General features: G+C 61.6%; 1 protein-coding gene across 4 annotated transcripts in view; it reads right to left on the bottom strand.

Moving 5' to 3' along the window:
• CD72 (CD72 molecule) overlaps nt 1-20,299 on the bottom strand; it is a 95,758-nt gene that overhangs the window by 32,331 nt on the left and 43,128 nt on the right. Inside the window, exons 1-4 of one of the 4 annotated variants that reach the window (XM_075917926.1) lie at nt 8,909-9,736; nt 8,717-8,815; nt 6,490-6,579; nt 5,304-5,639 (exon numbers count right to left, since the gene is read on the bottom strand). In XM_075917926.1, the coding sequence (XP_075774041.1) occupies nt 5,304-5,639; nt 6,490-6,579; nt 8,717-8,815; nt 8,909-9,734 (1,351 nt within the window). In that variant the 5' untranslated portion in view covers nt 9,735-9,736. Of the gene's footprint in view, nt 1-5,303; nt 5,640-6,489; nt 6,580-8,716; nt 8,816-8,908; nt 9,751-20,299 lie in introns of those variants that run through there. The other 3 variants (XM_075917924.1, XM_075917923.1, XM_075917925.1) reach the window with 3 other exon arrangements.

Below are 20,299 nucleotides of genomic sequence, written 5' to 3' on the forward strand. Positions count from 1 at the left end.
CAGCACAGCACGGCAGTCTAGACGCGGGTCGGTCACCAAGGGAAGCCTTGGATTTTGGAGATAAAAATCAGCTGCCACCACCCAAGTAATGATAAGAAAGCCAGGGGACAGATCACTTGGGAAACTTCAGCCTGACAGTAAAACCAGGACACAAAAAAATTAACCAATATCAGATTAATAAAAAAGAAAGAGAAAGAACTTTTATTATCACCACAATACTCCTGTTACAAGCATAATGACTAGATGGAAAAGTCACCAATTAATAGACTCATGGGGGATTCCACCATGAGCCAAAACTTAGCTACAAAGGAGAGAAAAAGCCATTTTTAAATGCACAGACATCAGACTCCCAGACCCAAACCAGAAAACCTAATGGATGTATCTAAACTTTACCCTACTTACAGATAGTGAAGAGTCTTTTCTTGGAGCAAGACATTTTGTCTGTCCCCCTCAGTAGCTGGAGAGAAACTGACCAGGGACAAAGGAGGGAAAAACCCAAAATTCCTTTGTTCCAGTTTGAAATTCCTACCGACTTTTCTATTGGCTACCTGCTACATGGTTAGGTAAGGGACATAGTTAACCCCTTAGTCTCCAGGCTGCTGGCTAACCCTCATGGTCATGATGGGGGAGGCCCCAGGCTCTCGGCCCTGGCGTGCTGTCCTTGGGGCTGGGACTCTGCCCGTGGCGAGGGTGCAGGGCCCTGGCTGGAGGGTCGCCCAGCTCCCCTGGCAGCCCAGGAGCCCAGCACAGCACTGGCAGGGGGCCGTGCCCGCCCTCAGGGAGCCTGAGCTGGGTGTTTACGGCCTGGGCTAGTTTACTAGCCGGGGGGGGTGAAGCGCTGAGAGCGCCAGGGGCACACACTGTGACTCAGCCTGCCCGGCATGGGGGCCTCTGCTGCAAATCGACCCCCAGGCCCGGGGGGGTTGGGTGCGTCACCCAGCTCTGGGAGCCTCTGCGGGAGGGAGGCCTAGAGCCGGAGCACAGGGCTGCCGGCCGGGCCTGAGGGGCACCGGAGCCTGGGGATGGGGGTCGGGAGAGCCGGGGGAGGGGGTGCGCAGAACTCAGCAGGGGAGAGGCAGCCCCTGGAGGTGTTAGCTCCTAGCCAGACCGAATCGTTGGGCCCGCTCTGACAAATGAGCAAGCCCATCGCTTGTGTGACGGCGCGTTGGGGGTTCCCCGTCTCCTGCACCCCGAAATGGCACAAACAGACTGCACCAGCCGGTGGAATAGAGGAAGTTTATTGCCTCTCCAGGATACAGCACAGCACAGATGGAATCTGGTCACAGAGCTGGGCTAGGATGCCTCAGGCCCCCTTGAGATGGGGGAGACTGGACCCCTAAACTCCAGCTCCTCTCCCTAGGCTGTCTCCTCCATGCTCCCAGACAGCAACTAACTAACCCTCTTCCAGCCCTGCCCCCCAGCCAGGGCAGCATCCCCCTTCCTTTGTTCCTCTCCATGGGGGGTGTCTGGCCACTGGTTTGCATAGTGACTCATCCTGTTTTGCTGGGTCGTGGTACCCACGGCAGCCAGTGGGGGTTACCCCAGAGCCAGCAGCATAGAAACCAGCCAGATACCCCCACTACGTCACAGTTCTCCCCCCTCCGAGAGCGAACTGAGCAGGGTCACTCCGCTCGTGACCTAGGGAAGTTCGGGTCCTCTGCGTGGGAACCCGCCCTGGGGACATGGGTGCTCCCCTTGACTTGGGCCTGGTGAGGCCCCACATGAGCTGGCTTCCCTCTGTCCACTCGCCGCCCTGCTCCAGGGCGACTGGCGCAGGCCTGTCCTCGGGGGTCACACACACCCTTCCGCTGGCCTTGATCTCTGGCCAGGGTCTCTCGGGCCGGGGCCATGAGCCCAGCGAGCCTTCTCTGGACAGCCAGGGCGGCTTCCATCCCCGATGCTCCATCCAGGGAGGACTTCCCCTCCCATAACTCTCTCAGCAAGCCCAGAGGGTCTATCTGGGGTAGAGACCCCCAAGCCGCTTTCCTCCTGTCTTGGGCCTTCCCGCCCCTCTGGCAGGAGTCACAGGACCGGCAGTACCGCTGCACGGCTGTAAAGATTCCCAGCCAATAGAAGTGCTGGAGCAGCCTCAGCCGGGTGCTCCGGATCCCCCGGTGGCCCCCAACGGGGACATCGTGGGCCAAATACAGCAGCTTGAGGCGATACTTTCGGGGGACGACCAGCTGCCGCTGGACCCTCCATGCCCTCGCCTTCCTGGGGGGAAGCCATTCCCAGAACAGGAGTTCACGCTCCCGCAGGAATCTCTCCTGGCCACCTCTCCCACGGGGCTGAGCTGCACGGAGGCCAGCCTGGTCCCTCAGCCTCTGCAAGGAGGGGTCTGCCTGCACCTCAGCCTGGAATTCAGCTGCTGAGGCAGGGATCGGGACCTGTCCCCCACCTCTGCCTAGGTCCGGAGTCCCAGCCTGGCTGGACCCCGTGTCCACTGGGATGGGACCCTGAGGACGCTGCCAGGAGTCCTTCCCTGGACCCATGTTGTCAGCCCCCCGCTGGCTCTGGCTCCGGGTAGTGACTACAGCCCGCTGGGATTCATGGGGCCACTCCTCTAGGTCGTTCCCCATCAGCACCTCGGTGGGCAAGTGCGGGTGCACGCCCACTTCCTTGAGGCCTTCCTTCGCCCCCCATTTCAGATGCACCCGGGCTACAGGCACCTTAAACGGGGACCCATCTATGCCCTTCAGGGTCAGCTGCATGTGGGGTAGTATCCACTCTGGGGCCACTATATCGGATCGGGCCAGCGTCACTTCCGCCCCCGTGTCCCAGAAGCCCGTCACCTTCCTACCATCCACCTCCAGGGGTATGAGGCACTCGCTCCGCAGGGGCCGTCCTGCCCCCACCCGGTACACGGAGAAATCCGCCTCCTGAGAATCAGACCTCCCAGGGGAGGTGCACTGAGCATCCTTCCCCTCTCTCTGAGCTGAGGTTTGCCTGCCAGCCCCTGCCTCTGGGGCAGCCTGCCCTTCCTCCCGCCCCAGCCAGTTAACCCTGGAAAGTCCCCGGTCCTGGGACCTGGTGCACTGAGCCCTCTTGTGGCCTTTTTGCCCACAGCGCTGGCAAGTTAGGCTTTGGGCTGTCTCTGTCCAGGCCCTGGCTGGTTCTCTGGGGTATCGATGACTGGTCCTGGTCCCTGGGGCTCGCCTCGGAGGTGTGTCTCTCCGTTGCTCAGCCAAGATCCGGTCTCTGCGCGGTTCCCTTTCTCTCCGGGACTCCCGTTCACACCCGGACCGGCTCTCCACGAACTCATCCGCCAGTCTCCCGGCCTCCTGGGGGTTCTCTGGTCTCCGGTCCTTGAGCCACAGCCTCAGTTTGGGTGGGCACGCTTCATAGAACTGCTCCATCATGACCAGCTTGAGCAGCTCCTCTGCGGTCTGGGCTCCGACTCCAGACACCCACTTGCGGCCGTATTGCGCCAGGCGGGAGGCCAGGTCCACATAGGTCTCCCGTGGCCCTTTCTGTACCCCCCGGAACTTCTTCCTGTACATCTCGGGGGTCAGCCCGAACTTGTGCAGCAGGGCCTCCTTGACTCGGTTGTAATCCCCTGGCTGTAGGTCCTCCAGCTGACTGAGCACTCCGGCCGCCTCGTGGCTCAGTGCGGGGATGAGCTCCTGCAGCCAGTCAGCTGGGGGGACCCGTTGCAGTCCACAGGCCCTCTCAAAGGAGCTGAGGAACCCGTCTATGTCACCCACGTCCTTCAATTGGGCCACCGTGAGCCTCTCCAAGCGCCTGGCATCCCCGGGACTCTGGGGCCCATCCACTCTTGGCGCAGCCGGGGCCCTGCAGGTTCTCCGCTCTGCCATGGCCAGCTCATGCTGTCGCTGCCTCTCTCGATCTTGGCGCTCCTTCTCTCGGTCCTGGCGGTCCCTCTCTCGATCTTGGCGCTCCTTCTCTCGGTCCTGTACTTCCAATTCCTTCATCCGCAGCTGGATCTCCAGCCGCCGCAGCTCCGCTGGGTTGGCCCCTGCCCTAGATGGGCTGCAGCTTGCAGGCCTCCCGGGAGACGCTGTCTCATCTCTCCGGTGAGTTCCAGCGCTCCTCCCCCTCTCTGAGCCTGACACACTCTCAGGGGGGGTCTGGCTGCTCCCCCTGGGGACAAGATCCTGGCCCTGTGGCTGGTCGTTCTCTTCTAGCTGGGCAATCAGCTGGGCCTTGGTTGCTTTCCGCACAGGCAAGCCCCTCTCTCTGCACAGCCCCACCAGCTCTGCCTTCAAGAGTCGGGCGTAGGCCATCTGCCCGCTGGTCCCCTCGGTGCAGACTCACCAGTCTAGTGCTGCAGCGCCCCACGATTCCCAGGAACCGCTTCGCTCTGTCTCCAGCACGCCTTGATCCAGGGCTCTTGCCCCTACAGCGCCTTGTCGCTTGCCGCTGGAAGCTCCATCCACGGGGTGCAGTGCATCCCACTTCTGACACCAGTGTGACGGCGCGTTGGGGGTTCCCTGTCCCCTGCACCCCGAAATGGCACAAACAGACTGCACCAGCCGGTGGAATAGAGGAAGTTTATTGCCTCTCCAGGATACAGCACAGCATAGATGTAATCTGGTCACAGAGCTGGGCTAGGATGCCTCAGGCCCCCTTGAGTTGGGGGGAGACTAGCCCCTAAACTCCAGCTCCTCTCCCTAGGCTGTCTCCTCCATGCTCACAGACAGCCAGCAACCAACTCACTAACCCCCTTCCAGCCCTGCCCCCCAGCCAGGGCAGCATTCCACCTTCCTTTTTTCCTCTCCGTGGGGGATGTCTGGTCACTGGTTTGCATAGTGACTCATCCTGTTTTGCTGGGTCATGGTACCCATGACAGCCAGTGGGGGTTACCCCAGAGCCAGCAGCATAGAAACCAGCCAGATACCCCCACTACGTCACAGCTTGTAGCCAGCAGCTTTCCCCAAGGGCCTCGCTTGGCTCTGCAGCCCACCCGCTAGCCCAGCTGCGCACAGGCATCGCTTCATGCACCCCTGACATGCAGCCACCTCTGGGACGGGAGGCAGCGGGTTCACAGCTGAAGCAGCAGGGGGGTTAGGGGAGCTGGCTGGAACCGGGCCAGGGCAGCAAATTCACCTGCCAGCTCAGTCCATGGAACTGGCCAGCGCCCACCACCCGGGTCTTGTGTCTCGCCTCCCGCACCCCCCAACACTCGCCCTCCCCTGCCCCCCGCGGGCCTGGGGCCAGCGCTGCCTGGGGAAGAGCTGCCCCCGAAGGGCAGCACGGCTCTGGCCCGGGTGCGTTGCCCCCTCGGGGCTCGCTGTCCCTGCCGGGGGAGGGGCGCCCAGGGACCCCGCCCGGGAAGGCCGTACCTGTCTGCTCGCAGGGCCGGATGCTGGACAGCTCCTGCTTCACCCTGCTCAGCTTCTCTGTAACTTCCTGCTTCTCCTGCGTCAGCGTCGCCAGCGTCTTCGTCGTTCCATCCAGCTTGGCCTCCAGCTGCTGCAGCCGCTCCTGGGTGCGGTTCCCCTCCAGCCGCTCCTGCTCCAGGTCCCGCCGAGCCTCCTCCAGCTCCCGCTGGGCCAGCTCCAGCTCCCTGGCCGTCTGCGCCAGGCTCGCCCCCTTGCTGCTGACTTGCTGGGACAGGCGGCTGCTCTCTGCCTCGTGCGCCTGGGACGCTTGCTGGAGATGCTGGGAGACCTGCCAGTCTGCAGGGGACAGAGGGGAGCTTGGGACCGACGCGGGGACACGGGTCCTCTGGTGTGGGCAGAGCTGGGGGGGGGACTGGGGAACTGGGCTCGCTCATCCATCCCAACAGGGCTCGGGGCGGGGGGTCAGAGCCTCCCTGCCATGGAGAGAACAGCCCCATGCTGCCAGCCCTATAACACCAGCCCCATACTGCCAGCCCCATAGCACCAGCCCTATAACACCAGCCCCATACTGCCAGCCCCATAGCACCAGCCCCATAGCAGTGCTGACGGAGGCTCAGGGGCACTGGGTTGAGGCTGTTTGAAGGTTTGGGAGACAAGCGCATGTGCACCCCCCTATCCACAGCGAGGGGCACGGAGCCGGGCAGAGCACCTGAGGCAGCCAGCCCCTGCCAGCCCCTGCCAGCCCTGCAGACATTCCCATCACTGCCCGGGGACCGTACGGCTCCTGGCCAAGCCGAGCCGGGAAAGCCTGGGGGAGCGTCAGACCCGCCCCATCTGTCCCCGTGGGCATGTTAGAGGGCCCTGGGGACAGAGTCCCCCCCCCGACCCTGCTCCCCAGAGAGACTTTCTCCATGACGGGGCTCTCCCCATGGGTCCCCCATCTCCCTGGTAACAGGGCCCCCATGGCTGCCAGCTGGATCCCTGGCGGTGCTGGGGACGTTTCCTGAGCAGCAGCCTGACCTCTCCTTTGCTGGGGTCCCCCTCACGCCCTCCGTGTTGCCCAGACCCGCCCCATTGGAGCCCCCCCTTCCCCCCAGCTGGACGCTGGCTGCTCCTTCCCTGCCCCCAGCCGGGCGCTTGCCCTGCATGCCCCCACTGGGGGTGCCCAAGCGGAGCCCCTACTCACAGCGAACCCCGAGGCCGATGGTGCTGGCCAGGAGGAAGAGGCAGGCCCCCAGCAGGCCCAGGGGCAGGTGGTATGTGCCCCACCAGGGCTCTGCAAGAGAGACCCAGCTGCGTTAATGGGGGGCGGGGGGAGCCCTGGGCACCCAAACCCTCAGGCCAGCCGCCCCTCAGATACCCCCGGGAATGGGTCTCGGTCCCGCTCAGGGAGGCAGTGGGGGGCAGGGGGGAGCTCTCAGTGCTGTGGGGCCTGCAGGGACATGACCGGCTCCGGCTCCGGCTCCGGCTCCGGCTCCCCCACAGCGCATGGCTGCCAGCCTGGTGGGGAGGGCGCCGGAGCCCTGGATGTGTGGGGGGGGACATGCCCAGGCTTTGCCCCGTCTCCTGCTGGCCCAGCTGGGGCTGCTCCCTCACCCAGCCACGCTGTCCCTTTGTGACGTAGTGGGGGTATCTGGCTGCTTTCTATGCTGGCTCTCTGGTAACCCCACTGGCTGCTGTCGGTACCACGGCCCAGCAAGGCAGGGGATGAGTCACTAGGCAAAGAGGGTCTCTCAACCTGTCTGACCAGCTACCCCCCAGGGAGGGAAACAAAGGAAGGTGGATGCCGCCCCTGGCTGGGGGGCAGGGCTGGAAGAGAGTTGGTGAGTTTCTATCTGGGAAGCAGGGGAGAAGGAGCTGGGGAGGGCGCTGGGATTTAGGGGCCCAGCAACCCTCCATCTCAAGGGGGGGCACTGAGGCCTCCTAGCCCCAGTTCCTGTAACCAGATTCCATCTGTGCTGTGCTGTATCCTGGAGAAGCAATAAACCACCCTCAATTCCACTGGCTGGGGGAGTTTGTTCGTGCCATTTCGGGGGTGCAGGAGATGGGAGAACGCCAACGCGCCATCACACCCCTCAGCGCCCAGCGTCCCGTCCCCACCAGGGCCAGGGACACCCCATCAGGGTGCTAGGCCTGGGGCCGCCTGCCACAGGCTGGATACACTGGACTCTGCTGCTCCAGTCAGAGCCAGGGGAGCAGCAGGGCCAGACCCTCCCCCTCCCCGGGCTCCATGGGAAGCAGCTCCAGCCGGGCGCCCCCCAAGAGAGACTCCAGCGAGCTCCGGGTAGAGCGTCTCCACCAGGCTCTGCGCCCCTGGGCTGTAACACTGGGGCTCTGGGGCCCGGGGACACAGGTGAGTCCTGGCCTGCCTCCCTGCTGGGGCCAAGCCGCATCCTGGGGTCCCTGGGTGGGGCTTCCCCTCGGCCCCTCAGACTGGCCGTCTTGGGCCGCACTGCTCCGGGACTGGGGCTGCTGCCGTGGGCCAGGTGTGGGGCAGGCTGTGCAACCCCCTGCCTGGGGGCAGCCCCCCAGTGTGCCATGGCCCCACTGCCTGGCCAGCTGGATCTGAGGCACCGCTGCAGGGTATGGGGGAAAGTGACTCCCCAGAGCGCAGCTGAGGACTTGGGGGCCATGCTGAGGGGGGCGCAGCCTGGGTAAGGTCCCCTCGTGGGCGGGGGAGCCAGCACAGAGGGGTCCTGGAGCTGGAGCACAGGCCATGCTCTTGCTGAGCCCAGACATGGCTCTGAGGCGCATTTGCCAGGCAGGCCCCAGGAGACGCCGAACCCGCCATGTGGCTGCGCCAGGGGCTACTGACCCTCCGCTTCGCGCTGGCCCTTGCTGGCTCCAGCCGCCAGCCCTCGCCCCATCCCGCCGGCCCTGCTAGACTGAGGCGCCCCAGGGACTCTGGCTGGGCCGGGGGAGCACGTCCCCATGCCAGCTCCTACCACATTCCCATCTGGCCTGTTCCCCAGCCCTCCCGGCACTGCTGCGGCTCTGCCCTCTCCCAAGGGCCCCCATAGCACACAGCCCCCAGAGCTGGGTGCAGAGCCTGTGTCTTCTCAGTGAGCCACGGACAAGTTACCTGGCCCCGCTCAGACGCCCGTGTCCTCAGCCCGGGGCCACGTTAGCCCTTCGGGTCACAGTGTCGCGCTGGGCGCCCAGGTCCCGTTTGTCCTTGGTGACCCCAGGTCCCCGAGTCGCTGTTGCCCCAGGCCAGCTCCCTGCGTAGGCCTGTCTGGCCCCCCATGGGCAGGACTCTGCCTCGACCCACTTCCCAAGCGCCCCCCTGCTCTGTGTGCCAGGCCGGGGGACGGGGCAGAGGGTCCCTGCAAAGGGAGCGGGAAGCCCCAGGGCATCTGCCCCTCTTGCGCCCCCAGAACCCCTGGGCTGGGAGGGGGCAGCCACACACTCACCGTGGCTCTGCTCCGCCCCTGGCCCCCTCTTCACCTCCACGGTCTGGCCCAGATGGATGTTCTCGTAGGTGAGCTCCGCATCCTCCTCGGCGTCGGGCGCTGCGGGGGGGGGGGCAGACGGGAGGGGGCTGGTTAGTCTGCAGGGCTGGCCCAGGGCGGGGCGGCACCAGGCAGGGGCAGGTCAGCTCTTACCTGCCTCTGGAGCCCTGGAGGACGGGCTGCTCCCCGCGGGGGCCCTCACGAACCGCAGGTCGGCATAAGTCACATTGTGCGCCATCTGGGAGCCGGCTGGGCTCTGGTGGGGGAGGGGCTGGTGGTGCCCGGGAGGGGCTGACAGTGGAGAAGCTGGTGGTGCCCAGGAGGGGCTGGCGGTGGAGAAGCTGGTGGTGCCCGGGAGGGGCTGGCAGTGGAGGTGCTGGCAGTGCCCAGGCGGCGCTGGCGTTGGAGAGGCTGGTGGTGCCCGGGAGGGGCTGGCGATGGAGAAGCTGGCAGTACCCAGGAGGTGCTGGCGATGGAGAGGCTGGCGGTGCCCGGGAGGGGCTGGCAGTGGAGAGGCTGGCGGTGCCTGGGAGGTGCTGGCGGTGGAGAAGCTGGCAGTACCCAGGAGGTGCTGGCGGTGGAGAGGCTGGCAGTGCCCGGGAGGTGTTGGCGATGGAGGTGCTGGTGGTGCCCAGGAGGTGCTGGCGGTGGAGGTGTTGGCGGTGCCCGGGAGGAGCTGGCGGTGGAGAGGCTGGCGGTTCCCGGGAGGTGCTGGCGATGGAGGTGCTGGTGGTGCCCAGGAGGTGCTGGCGATGGAGGGGCTGGCGGTGCCCGGGAGGTGCTGGAGATGGAGAGGCTGGTGTTGCCCGGGCGGTGCTGGCGTCGGAGCGGCCGAGGAACTGTCTGGCTCGTGCGGAGGCAGAGGACAAGTGATCCCGCTGACAGCAGGAAGCAGAAGTTTGCATTGAGCTGGGAGCAGGTGGGGCCAGCCAAGCGCAGAGGGGCTTTCACCAGCAGCCAACTTCCCTTTTAGAGACATGAAGCAGGAAGCACGTGGGGCAGGAAGGCCAGAGAGGGACAGAATCGGGAGGGACAGAGCGGTGGCTTGAGGGCCAGACTCGGATGGCCACGTCCCTGCCTGGCCGCCAGGGAAAGGTCCGGGACTGTTTGCACTGGTGGGAGTTCACCGCAAGATCTACACCAACGCTCATGGGTCTGTCTCGTGTTCTGGGAATTGTCTGGGCACGAGACCGGTGTCTCCGGGGGGCCGCTGTTGGCCTGAGGGCAGCCTGCCTGTCCGACGGGGACACGCCCAGCCCGGCTGCTCTGCGGCCCCGGCCGCGAGGGAGCGCGGGGACGGCAGAGAGCGCAGGGCGCCGGGGGACGGAGAAGGGTGGGGGGCAGTTGTGGGGGCCCTTACCGCGAGGACGAGGGGCTTGAATCCCAGGCAGAGGGCGGGGGGGAGGTGGCGCTGGGTGTGACCCTGAGAGCCCCGTGGGCTGTGGCCGGGAGTAGCCGGTGACGTTCTCTGAAGCACGTAACGTGGCGATAGGCCGCCGTGGGGTCGGCTCTGGCAGCTACCGTGTCAGGCTTCCCCGCCCGCACACACGGAGCAAGGGGTGGGGCCACACAGCCGCCCCCGCGCACCAGGCCTGCTCTGGTTACTGTGGGACGCGGTGGCCCCGCGTACGGGCAGGGTACGGAGCTGGGCGCCGGTTCCACACCACGCCCCTGGGGCTGGTGGGCTCTCAGGGCCGGCTCTCCGCAGCCGGAAGGCCCCTGCTGGCCTCTCCCACAGGGCGCTGATGTACCGTAGCCGAGGTGCCGTCCTGTACAGCGGGGCCGGCTGTGCCTACACCCTGCGCGCGGCCACGCTGCCCTCGAACCTCTCCCCAGCGCGGCACCCTGAGGCTACAGGCTGTGGGGGGCTGGCCAAGGCGCGAGTTACCGGCACGTCGCCGTTATTCCAGCACTTTTACGAGTCAAAGCAACTTTCCCATCTCTGTTTCCGCAATATTACAGCTTCTGCCTCGTGCCTCAGAGCCTTGGGCACCGGGACAGTTTGGGGTCACCCATTTCTTGCATCCTCGGCCTGAAACAGCCGAGCCAGATCCTGCCGGTGTCAGCCTACGGCTTCCTTGTGTGTCAGCTCGTCTGACCCGACCCAGCTTCCTCTGCACATCGCTCCCTGTGCACCACGCTCAGTCGTAGCCTCTGCTCCGCATGCAGGCTCTGGGCGGCTCTCGAAACGTTCTCTGCCTGCGGGCAGTGGCAGGCGTCGCCCACCTAGCGAGAGGGGCGGGTCCCCAGAGACCTGAACAGACCACAGCCCTTGGTGTGACCAGCACACACCTGGGGACGCGGCTGGGACCCCGCCAGCCAGCAGGGACCCCAGGGCTGCTCCCCTACGGGGCACGGACAGGGCACTTGATCATGTGACCAGCTCCGGTTTGGGAGATGCCAGGAGAACAGAGGAGGCTCCCTCTTCATGGCCCAGGGGATAACAGGGTACAGCTTGTTCAGGAGGGACAGGCTGGGAAAAGAGGGGAGCTGTTCCCTTCTATATTAAAAATGTCCATCTTGGCCCGAGGTGGAGTTGGGCGTAGGAGACGGGCGTGTTGAGAGTCTCTGGGTTAGGCTAAAAGGGGTAAAAATCAAGGGTGAGGTCGTGCGAGGGGTCTACTCCAGGCCCCCTACCCAGGCGGAAGAGGTGGATCAGGCTTTTTTTAAACAACTCATAAAATCGCTGGAAGCGCAGGGTTTGGTGGTGAGGGGGGACTTGGACTCTCCAGACGCGTGTGGGGAAACCAACCCAGCGGGGCCCAGACTGTCCCATACGTTCTCGGACTGCTCTGGAGACAATTTGTTTTCAGAAGGTTGGAAAAGGAACTGGGGGAAGCTCCTCTCGATTTGATTTGAACAAATAAGGAGGAACTGGTTGAAAATTTGAAACTGGAAGGCAGCCTGGGTGAAAGTGACCATGAAATCAAAGATCGTGGTTCTAATGAAAGGGAGACGGGAGAACAGCAAAACAGAGACATGGATTTCAGGAAGGAAGATTTGGTAAACTGGCTGGGGAGCACAGGGAGCACTGGGGTGTGTGAGGGGAGGTGGGGGATGGGTTATAACCTCTCCCCTGTGTGAGGGGGGCTGGGGGGCACAGGGAGCACTGGGGTGTCTGAGGGGAGGTGGGGGATGGGTTATAACCTCTCCCCTGTGTAAGGGAGCCTGGGGGGCACAGGGAGCACTGGGGTGTGTGAGGGGAGGTGGGGGGATGGGTTATAACCTCTCCCCTGTGTGAGGAGGGCTGGGGGGGGGCACAGGGAGCACTGGGGTGTGTGAGGGGAGGTGGGGGATGGGCTATAACCTCTCCCCTGTGTAAGGGGGGCTGGGGGGCACAGGGAGCACTGGGGTGTGTGAGGGGAGGTGGGGGATGGGTTAGAACCTCTCCCCTGTGTGAGGAGGGCTGGGGGGGCACAGGGAGCACTGGGGTGTCTGAGGGGAGGTGGAGGATGGGTTATAACCTCTCCCCTGTGTAAGGGGAGCTGGGGGGCACAGGGAGCACTGGGGTGTCTGAGGGGAGGTGGGGGATGGGTTATAACCTCTCCCCTGTGTGAGGGGGGCTGGGGGGGCACAGGGAGCACTGGGGTGTCCGAGGGGATTTGCTGGGGAGGCTCCTTGCCGGCCGGGGGGGCAGCTGAGGCGCTGGGTGTGGCTGGTTCGGTGCCGTGCGGGGGGGACCCAGGCTGGGGCTGTGAGCAGCCCTGGCTCTGAGCCCCTCGCCCTGACCCGCCCCCCCAGCGCTGCCCCACAGACCTGTTTCTTCCAAGGGGACTGACCCGAGGGGCGGGACTCCCCTGGGCTGGGGCAGGGCGGCTCAGCTACCGCACAGCTCAGTGCAGCCTGGCCGCGGGGCCCTGGCTGGGTGTCCCGGCTGAGAGGGGGCTGCGGGAAGGAAGCTCGGTGCTGCAGCCTGGGCCAGGGCTGGGCTCCGTGTCCCAGGCCGGGCGTCACCTCCCCGGGGCCGCAGGGCAGCAGACGGTGCCTGCAGAGCAATCCACGCGGGGCCGTGTGGCCTGGGCAGGTTCCCCTCCCCCGACACTGCGCAGGAGACACGAGCCTCTTTACACTGTTTATTGGGGAGATCCACGGGGGGGAGCCCCGCTCCTCAGGCCCCTGCTGCCCATCACCATGGCATCAAATCTAGAGCAGCAGCGCGGCCCCTAGGAGGCTCCAGCTGGGGTAACGCCTGGGCTGGGGGCGCCGGGGTCAGCACTGGGGGGTTTCCACGGGGGAGCCCGGCTGCAGTGGCTGGAGTTGCTGAGATCCCTGCAGAGGCTCCGGATTCGCCCGGTCTCAGGACACTCACGCCCAGCGGGTCCCTGCACCCGGGCAGGCTGGTCCCAGCTCTCACCCCCTGCCCCAGGCTCTGGTCTGTGCTGGCCCAGGGCACGGCTGCGCTCGGGGCCAGTGTGCCGTAGTGGGGGGTAACTTGCTAACTCACTGGCTGCTGTCTGTAGCACCTCCGAGCAAGACAGATGATGAGTCACTATGCAAAGGGTCTCTCAACCTGTCTGACCAGCTACCCCCCATGGAGAGGAACAAAGGAAGGTGGATGCTGCCCTGGCTGGGGGCAGGGCTGGAGGAGAGTGAGTTAGTTAGTTTCTGTCTGGGAGCATGGAGGACGCAGCCTCAGCAACAGGCTGGGGGGTTTAGAAGCCGAGACCCCCCCCATATCAAGGGGGACTGAGGCATCCTAGGCCTGCCCTGTAACCTGGTGACATCTGTGCTGTGCTGTATGCTGGCGAAGCAATAAACCACCTCTATTCTACTGCAGGAGGTGGGGGACCCCCAACACGTCGTCACAGCCAGCGAGTGAAATTCTGGCTCTGTCAGAGCGGGACCCGCGCCTGCAGGGCCAGAGCCTTACCCAGGGCTGCTGGAGGGAGCGGAGCAAGGGCCTGGGGGGAGCCCGGACCTCGGAGAGGGCAGCAACCGCAGTCTGGGCCGGCTGGAGTCTGGGTAAAGTCTGCGCCACTGGGCTGAGGAGGGGATGTGCCAGGAGCCCTGCTGCGCTGAGCCGTGCCAAACCGAGCTGTGCCGTGCCGTGCCGTGCTGCACTGAGCCATGCCAAACCGAGCTGTGCTGTGCCGTGCCTGCCGGGGTCAGACAGCTGCGCTGCGAGGGCTGGCGGGAGCGTGGGACCTGTGAGGGGAGGGGAACCGGAGCCGAGGGGGCAGGTTGCCGGGGCAGGGGCTGCTCTCACTGGGGCTCGGTGCAGGTGTACGTGGTGTTGCCCCAGAGGAAGGCGCGGGGGGCAGGGCCGTGGCTGCACTGCAAGGCGAGGGCGCTCTGCTCACAGATCCAGGGGCAGGCGTCGGAGCACTGCCCGGCCACCAGCCTGGAGCCAGACACCCTCCCGCAGGCCAGGAAGGAGGCCGTGAGGCGCGTCAGTGGGAAGAGCCTGGGGGGAGAGAACACAACGGGCAGCGTCAGTGACTCCTCCGCAGGCTGGATCCTGCCGCCTCCGTTGCAGAGACCCCCGGGCAACAGCCCCCCGTGCGCCCCACAGGGCCTCTGGCAGAGCCGGGCCGGGCCCCTGTACCCCGCACTGTTACAATCTTGGCTTTTCTGTACCATGTGGGAAGGCCTGTGCTAGCCCTGAGCCAAAGCCGCCTTCTGCAGCCGGACTGAAGAGCAGCAGGTGCTGGTGCTACCCTGCAAGACTCACGCCAGCGCCAGCACCCGCTCTCCCCTCAGCCCCACACCCTCTGCCCTCGGCCAACATTCCCCCTGCCCTCTGCTTGCCGGCCAACCACCCCCTGCCCTCTGGCCAGGCAACCAGCCCCCAGCTCACGCCTGACCCCGGCCTGGCAGCTTGCCCCCTCACTCCCTACTCAGACCACGCACTCCCATCCCTGTGCCGTTCACCGGCAGCCCTGCCCCACACACCGAATGCCTCATTTCAGCCCCAGGGTGCGGGGAGGGAGCTACAAAATCCACTAACCTCGGAACCCCAAAGTGTAAATCTGGCCCGAGACCTTGAACCTCGGTCCTCCCTGCCCCTCCCCCCACTACGGGGCTGGCACCCCAGGGGAGCGAGCGGTTTCAATTGGGGATCACATCAGTGAGGGCTGGGGGGGGGTGTTTGTTTCTGCTCCTCACTTGTGATTTTACTGTGGGTCAGTGGCCCCGACCCAAAAGGATTCCCTGCCCCCGCCATAAATAAAGACAACGTTGAAACCTTTAGTGTTGGACATATCTCACTGTGTTTAAAGACGAAGCCTGGCCAACGAGCCCCCACTGGGGACCAGCTCCTGTCTGGCCCCAGCATCACAGCACTCCTGCAACTCCCCACTGCCATCCTCCTGAACCCCCTGCCCTGAGCCTGTCGTACCCCCACATCCCCAGTGCCCTGGGTCCATCATACACCCCAATCTCCTGCCCTGAGCCCTTCATACGCCCCAGACCAGACTCTTGCACTCCCACATCCCCAGCCCCCTGCCATAAGGTTGGCAGAAGACAGCCTGAATGCATGTGCGATGCTGGTTTTAATACCTTACAGGACTGCTTCTTGGAGCAGCTGGTGCAGGAACCCACAAGGGGAGAGGCAAGTCTCGATTTAGTCCTGAGTGGAGCACAGGGTCTGGTCCAAGAGGTAAATATACCCAGACCACTTGGAAATAGTGACCATAATGTAATAAAATGTAACGTCCCTGTGGGGGGAAAAACACCTCAACAGCCCAACACTGTGGCATTTAATTTTAGAAAGGGGAACTACACAAAGATGAGGAGGTTAGTTCAACAGAAATTAAACGGTGCAGTGACAAAGGTACAATCCTTGCAAGCTGCATGGAAACTTTTCAGAGTCACCATAATAGAGGCCCAACTTCACTGTATACCCCAAACTAAAAAACACAGTCAGGCTGTGTCTAGACAGGCAAATTTTTCCAGAAAATCAGCCGCTTTTCCGGAAAAACTTGCCAGCTGTCTACACTGGCCACTTGAATTTCCGGAAAAGCACTGACGATCTCCTGTAAAATCATCAGTGCTTTTCCGGAAATACTATGCTGCTCCCGTTCGGGCAAAAGTCTTTTTCTGAAAAACTTTTGCCCAAAAGGGCCAGTGTAGACAGCACAGTAGTGTTTTCTGGAAAAAAGCCCTGATCGTGAAAATGGCGATCGGGGCTTTTTTGCGGAAAACCACATCTAGATTGGCTACAGACGCTTTTGCAGAAAAGCATCCTGCCAATCTAGACGCACTTTTCCGAAAATGCTTTTAACGGACAACTTTTCCGTTAAAAGCATTTTCGGAAATTCATGCCAGTCTAGACGTAGCCTAAGAGAATCTAAATGTGCCACTGTGGCTTAACCACCAGGTAAAAGAAGCAATGAGAGATAAAAAGACATCTGTTAAAAATGGAAGTCAAATCCTCATGAAGAAAATAGAAAAGTGCATAAACACTATCAAATTTAATGTAGAAAGACAAGAAAAGCCAAAAAGGAGTTTGAAGAGCCGCTCACCAAAAGCTCAAAAAGTAACAGCAAAATGTGTGTTAAGTACATCAGAAGTAGGAAGCTAGTAAACAACCAGTGGGTCCCCTGGATGATCGAGGTGCTAAAGGAGCACTCAGAGATGATGCAGTCCTAGCAGAGAAGCTAAATGAATTCTTTGCTTCGGTCTTCATGGCTGAGGATGTTGGGGAGATTCCCAAACCTGAACCATTCTTTTTAGGTGACAAATCTGAGGAATTGTCCCAGACTGAGGTGTCATTAAGAGGCAGTTGTGGAACAAATTGTTAAACTGAACGGTAACAAGTCACCGCGCCCAGGTGGCATTCACCCAACAGTTCTGAAAGAACTCAAAAGGGAAATTGCAGAACTATTAACTGTGGTTTGGAACCTGTCCTGTAAATCAGTTTCCGTACCTACTGACTGGAAAATAGAATCATAGAAACAGCACACTAGAACTGGAAGGGACCTCGAGAGCCATCGAGTCCAGTCCCCTGCCCCATGGCAGGACCAAGCACCACCTAGACCATCCCTGACAGATAGCCATCCAACCTGCTCTTAAATATCTCCAGAGATGGAGATTCCACAACCCCCCCTAGGCAATTTATTCCAGTGTTTGACCACCCTGACAGGCAGGAAGTTTTTCCTAATGTCCAACCTAAACCTCCCTTGCTGCAGTTTAAGCCCATCAGATGCCAAGGAGAACAATTTTTCCTCCCTCCTCCTTGTGACATCCTTTTAGATGCCTGAAAACTGCTCTCATGTCCCCTCTCAGTCTTCTCTTTTCCAAACCAAACAAGCCCAATTCTTGCCCTCATAGCACATTTTTCGAGACCTTTCATCATTCTTGTTGCTCTTCTCTGGACCTTCTCCAATTTCTCCACATCTTTCTTGAAATGTGGTGCCCTGAACTGGACACAGTACTCCAATTGAAGCCTGATCAGCACAAAGTAGATAGCTAACATAGATAGCTAACATGACACCAATATTTAAAAAGGGCTCTAGAGGTGATCCTGGCAATTACAGACCGGTAAGTCTACCGTCAATACGGGGCAAACTGAAACTATAGTAAAGAATAAAATTGTCAGGCACAGAGAGGAACATAATTTGTTGGGGGAAGTCAACATGGTTTCTGTAAAGGGAAATCCTGCCTTACTAATCTGCTAGAGTTCTTTGAGGGGGTCAACAAACATGTGGACAAGGGGGATACAGGGGATGTGTACTCAGATTTCCAGAAAGCCTCTGACAAGGTCCCTCACCAAAGGCTCTCAAGTAAAGTAAGTTGTCATGGGATAGGAGGGAAGGTCCTTTCACGGATTGATAACTGGTTAAAAGACAGGAAACAAAGGGTAGGAATCAATGGTCAGTTTTCAGAGTGGAGAGAGGTAACTAGTGGGGTCCCCCAACGGTTTGTCCTGGGACCCATCCTGTTCAACTTATTCATACTTAATCTGGCAAAAGGGAGAAACAGGGAAGTGGAAAAAATTGCAGACAATACTAAACTGCTCAAGACAGTTAAGACCAAAGCAGACCGTGAAGAGCTTCAAAAGGATCTCCCCAAACTAAGTGACTGGGCAACATAATGGCAAATGAAATGTAATATTGATAAATAGAAAGTAATGTACATTGGGAAAATAATCCCAACTCTACATACAATATGATGGGGACTAATTTAGTTACAACTATTCAGGAGAGAGATCTTGGAGTCACTGTGGAGAGTTCTCTGAAAACATCCACTCAGTGTGTAGCGGCCGTCACAAAAGCAAGCCTCCCCCTCCCTTCCATTGTCTCTCCCCGGGGAAGAGCCTTGTTCCCTGCCCAGGCTGGGACTGGGTGTCTGGGCCAATCCCCATGTGGGGGAGTCAGTGGGAATCACACAGCCCAGCACAGGGGGACCCCGGATTACAGAGCAGACAGTCCCCCCACTATGCCACAGGGTGACAGGGGAGGGAATCACTTGGGTTACATCTAGACTACAGGCTTTTTGTTCAAGAAGCTTTTTTTGGAAGAGATCTTCCGAAAAAAACGTCTTGCACCAGAGCACGTCCACACTGCAAATGTGCATCAAAAAAGCGATGCACTTTTGTGAAAGAGCATCCAGACTGCATGGACGCTCTCGTGAAAGTACGCGCTTATTGCTGTGCACAGAATGGCCACCAGGGCACCTGTGCTTCTTCCTCTTTTTGCGCAAAAAAACCCTCTTCCCCGTCCACACACACCTTTGGCGAAAGAGCTCTTTTACAAAAAGGTGTCCTTCCTCCTTGTGACGTAGTGGGGGTACCTGGCTGGTTTCTATGCTGCTGGCTCTGGGGGAACCCCCACTGGCTGCCGTGGGGGCCATGACCCAGCAAAACAGGATGAGTCACTATGCAAACCAGTGGCCAGACACCCCCCATGGAGAGGAACAAAGGAAGGTGGAATGCTGCCTTGGCTTGGGGGCAGGGCTGGAAGTTAGTGAGTTGGTTGCTGGCTGTCGGAGGGGCTGGAGTTTAGGGGCCCAGTCTCCCCCATCTCAAGGGGGCCTGAGGCATCCTAGCCCAGTTCCTGTAACCAGATTACATCTGTGCTGCGCTGTGCTGGAGGAGCAATAAACCACCCTCAATTCCACTGGCTGGTGCAGTCTGTTTGTGCCATTTCGGGGTGCAGGAGACGGGGAACCCCCAACGCACCGTCACACTGGTGTCAGAAGTGGGATGCACTGCACCCCGTGGATGGAGCTTCCAGCGGCAAGCGACAAGGCACCGTAGAAGCAAGAGCCCTGGAGCCAGGCGTGCTGGAGACAGAGCGAAGCGGTTCCTGGGAATCGTGGGGCGCTGCAGCACTAGACTGGTGAGTCTGCACCGAGGGGCCCAGCGGGCAGATGGCCTACGCCCAACTCTTGAAGGCAGAGCTGGTGGGGCTGTGCAGAGAGAGGGGCTTGCCTGTGCAGAAAGCAACCAAGGCCCAGCTGATTGCTCAGCTAGAAGAGAACGACCAGCCACAGGGCCAGGATCTTGTCCCCAGGGGAAGCAGCCAGACCCCCCCTGAGAGTGTGTCAGGCTCAGAGAGGGGGAGGAGCGCTGGAACCCACCGGAGAGATGAGACAGCTTCCCCCAGGAGGCCTGCAAGCTGCAGCCCATCTAGGGCAGGGGCCAGCCAAGCAGAGCTGTGGCGGCTGGAGATCCAGCTGCGGATCAAGGAATTGGAAGTAGAGGACCGAGAGAGGGACCGCCAGGACCGAGAAAGGGATCGCCAAGATCGAGAGAGGCAGCGGCAGCATGAGCTGGCCATGGCAGAGCGGAGAACCGGCGGGGCACCGGCTGCGCCAAGTGCGGATGGGCCCCAGGGTCCCAGGACTGCCAGATGCTTGGAGAGGCCCGTGGTGGCCCAATTGAAGGACATGGGTGACATAGACGGGTTCCTCAGTGCCTTTGAGAGGGCCTGTGGACTGCAACGGGTTCCCCCAGCTGACTGGCTGCAGGAGCTCATCCCCGCACTGAGCCAGGAGGCGGCCGGAGTGCTCAGTCAGCTGGAGGACCTACAGCCAGGGGATTACAACCGAGTCAAGGAGGCCCTGCTGCACAAGTTCGGGCTGACCCCCGAGATGTACAGGAAGAAGTTCCGGGGGGTACAGAAAGGGCCACGGGAGACCTATGTGGATCTGGTCTCCCGCCTGGCGCAATACTGCCGCAAGTGGGTGTCTGGAGTCGGAGCCCAGACTGCAGAGGAGCTGCTCAAGCTGGTCATGATGGAGCAGTTCTATGCAGCGTGCCCACCCAAACTGAGGCTGTGGCTCAAGGACCGGAGACCAGAGAACCCCCAGGAGGCCGGGAGACTGGCGGATGAGTTCACGGAGAGCCGGTCCGGGTGTGAACGGGAGTCCCGGAGACAGAGGGAACCGCGCAGAGACCGGATCTCGGCTGAGCGACGGAGGGAGTCAACTACGGGGCGAGACCAAGGAACAGGTCGTCTGCGCCCCAGAGAACCAGCCAGGGCCTGGACAGAGACAGCCCAAAGCCTAACTTGCCAGCGCTGTGGGCAAAAAGGCCACAAGAGGGCTCAGTGCACCAGGTCCCAGGACCGGGGACTTTCCAGGGTTAACTGGCTGGGGCGG

Source organism: Pelodiscus sinensis, unplaced genomic scaffold, assembly GCF_049634645.1.
Source record: "Pelodiscus sinensis isolate JC-2024 unplaced genomic scaffold, ASM4963464v1 ctg178, whole genome shotgun sequence".
Classification (NCBI taxonomy): Eukaryota; Metazoa; Chordata; order Testudines; family Trionychidae; genus Pelodiscus; species Pelodiscus sinensis.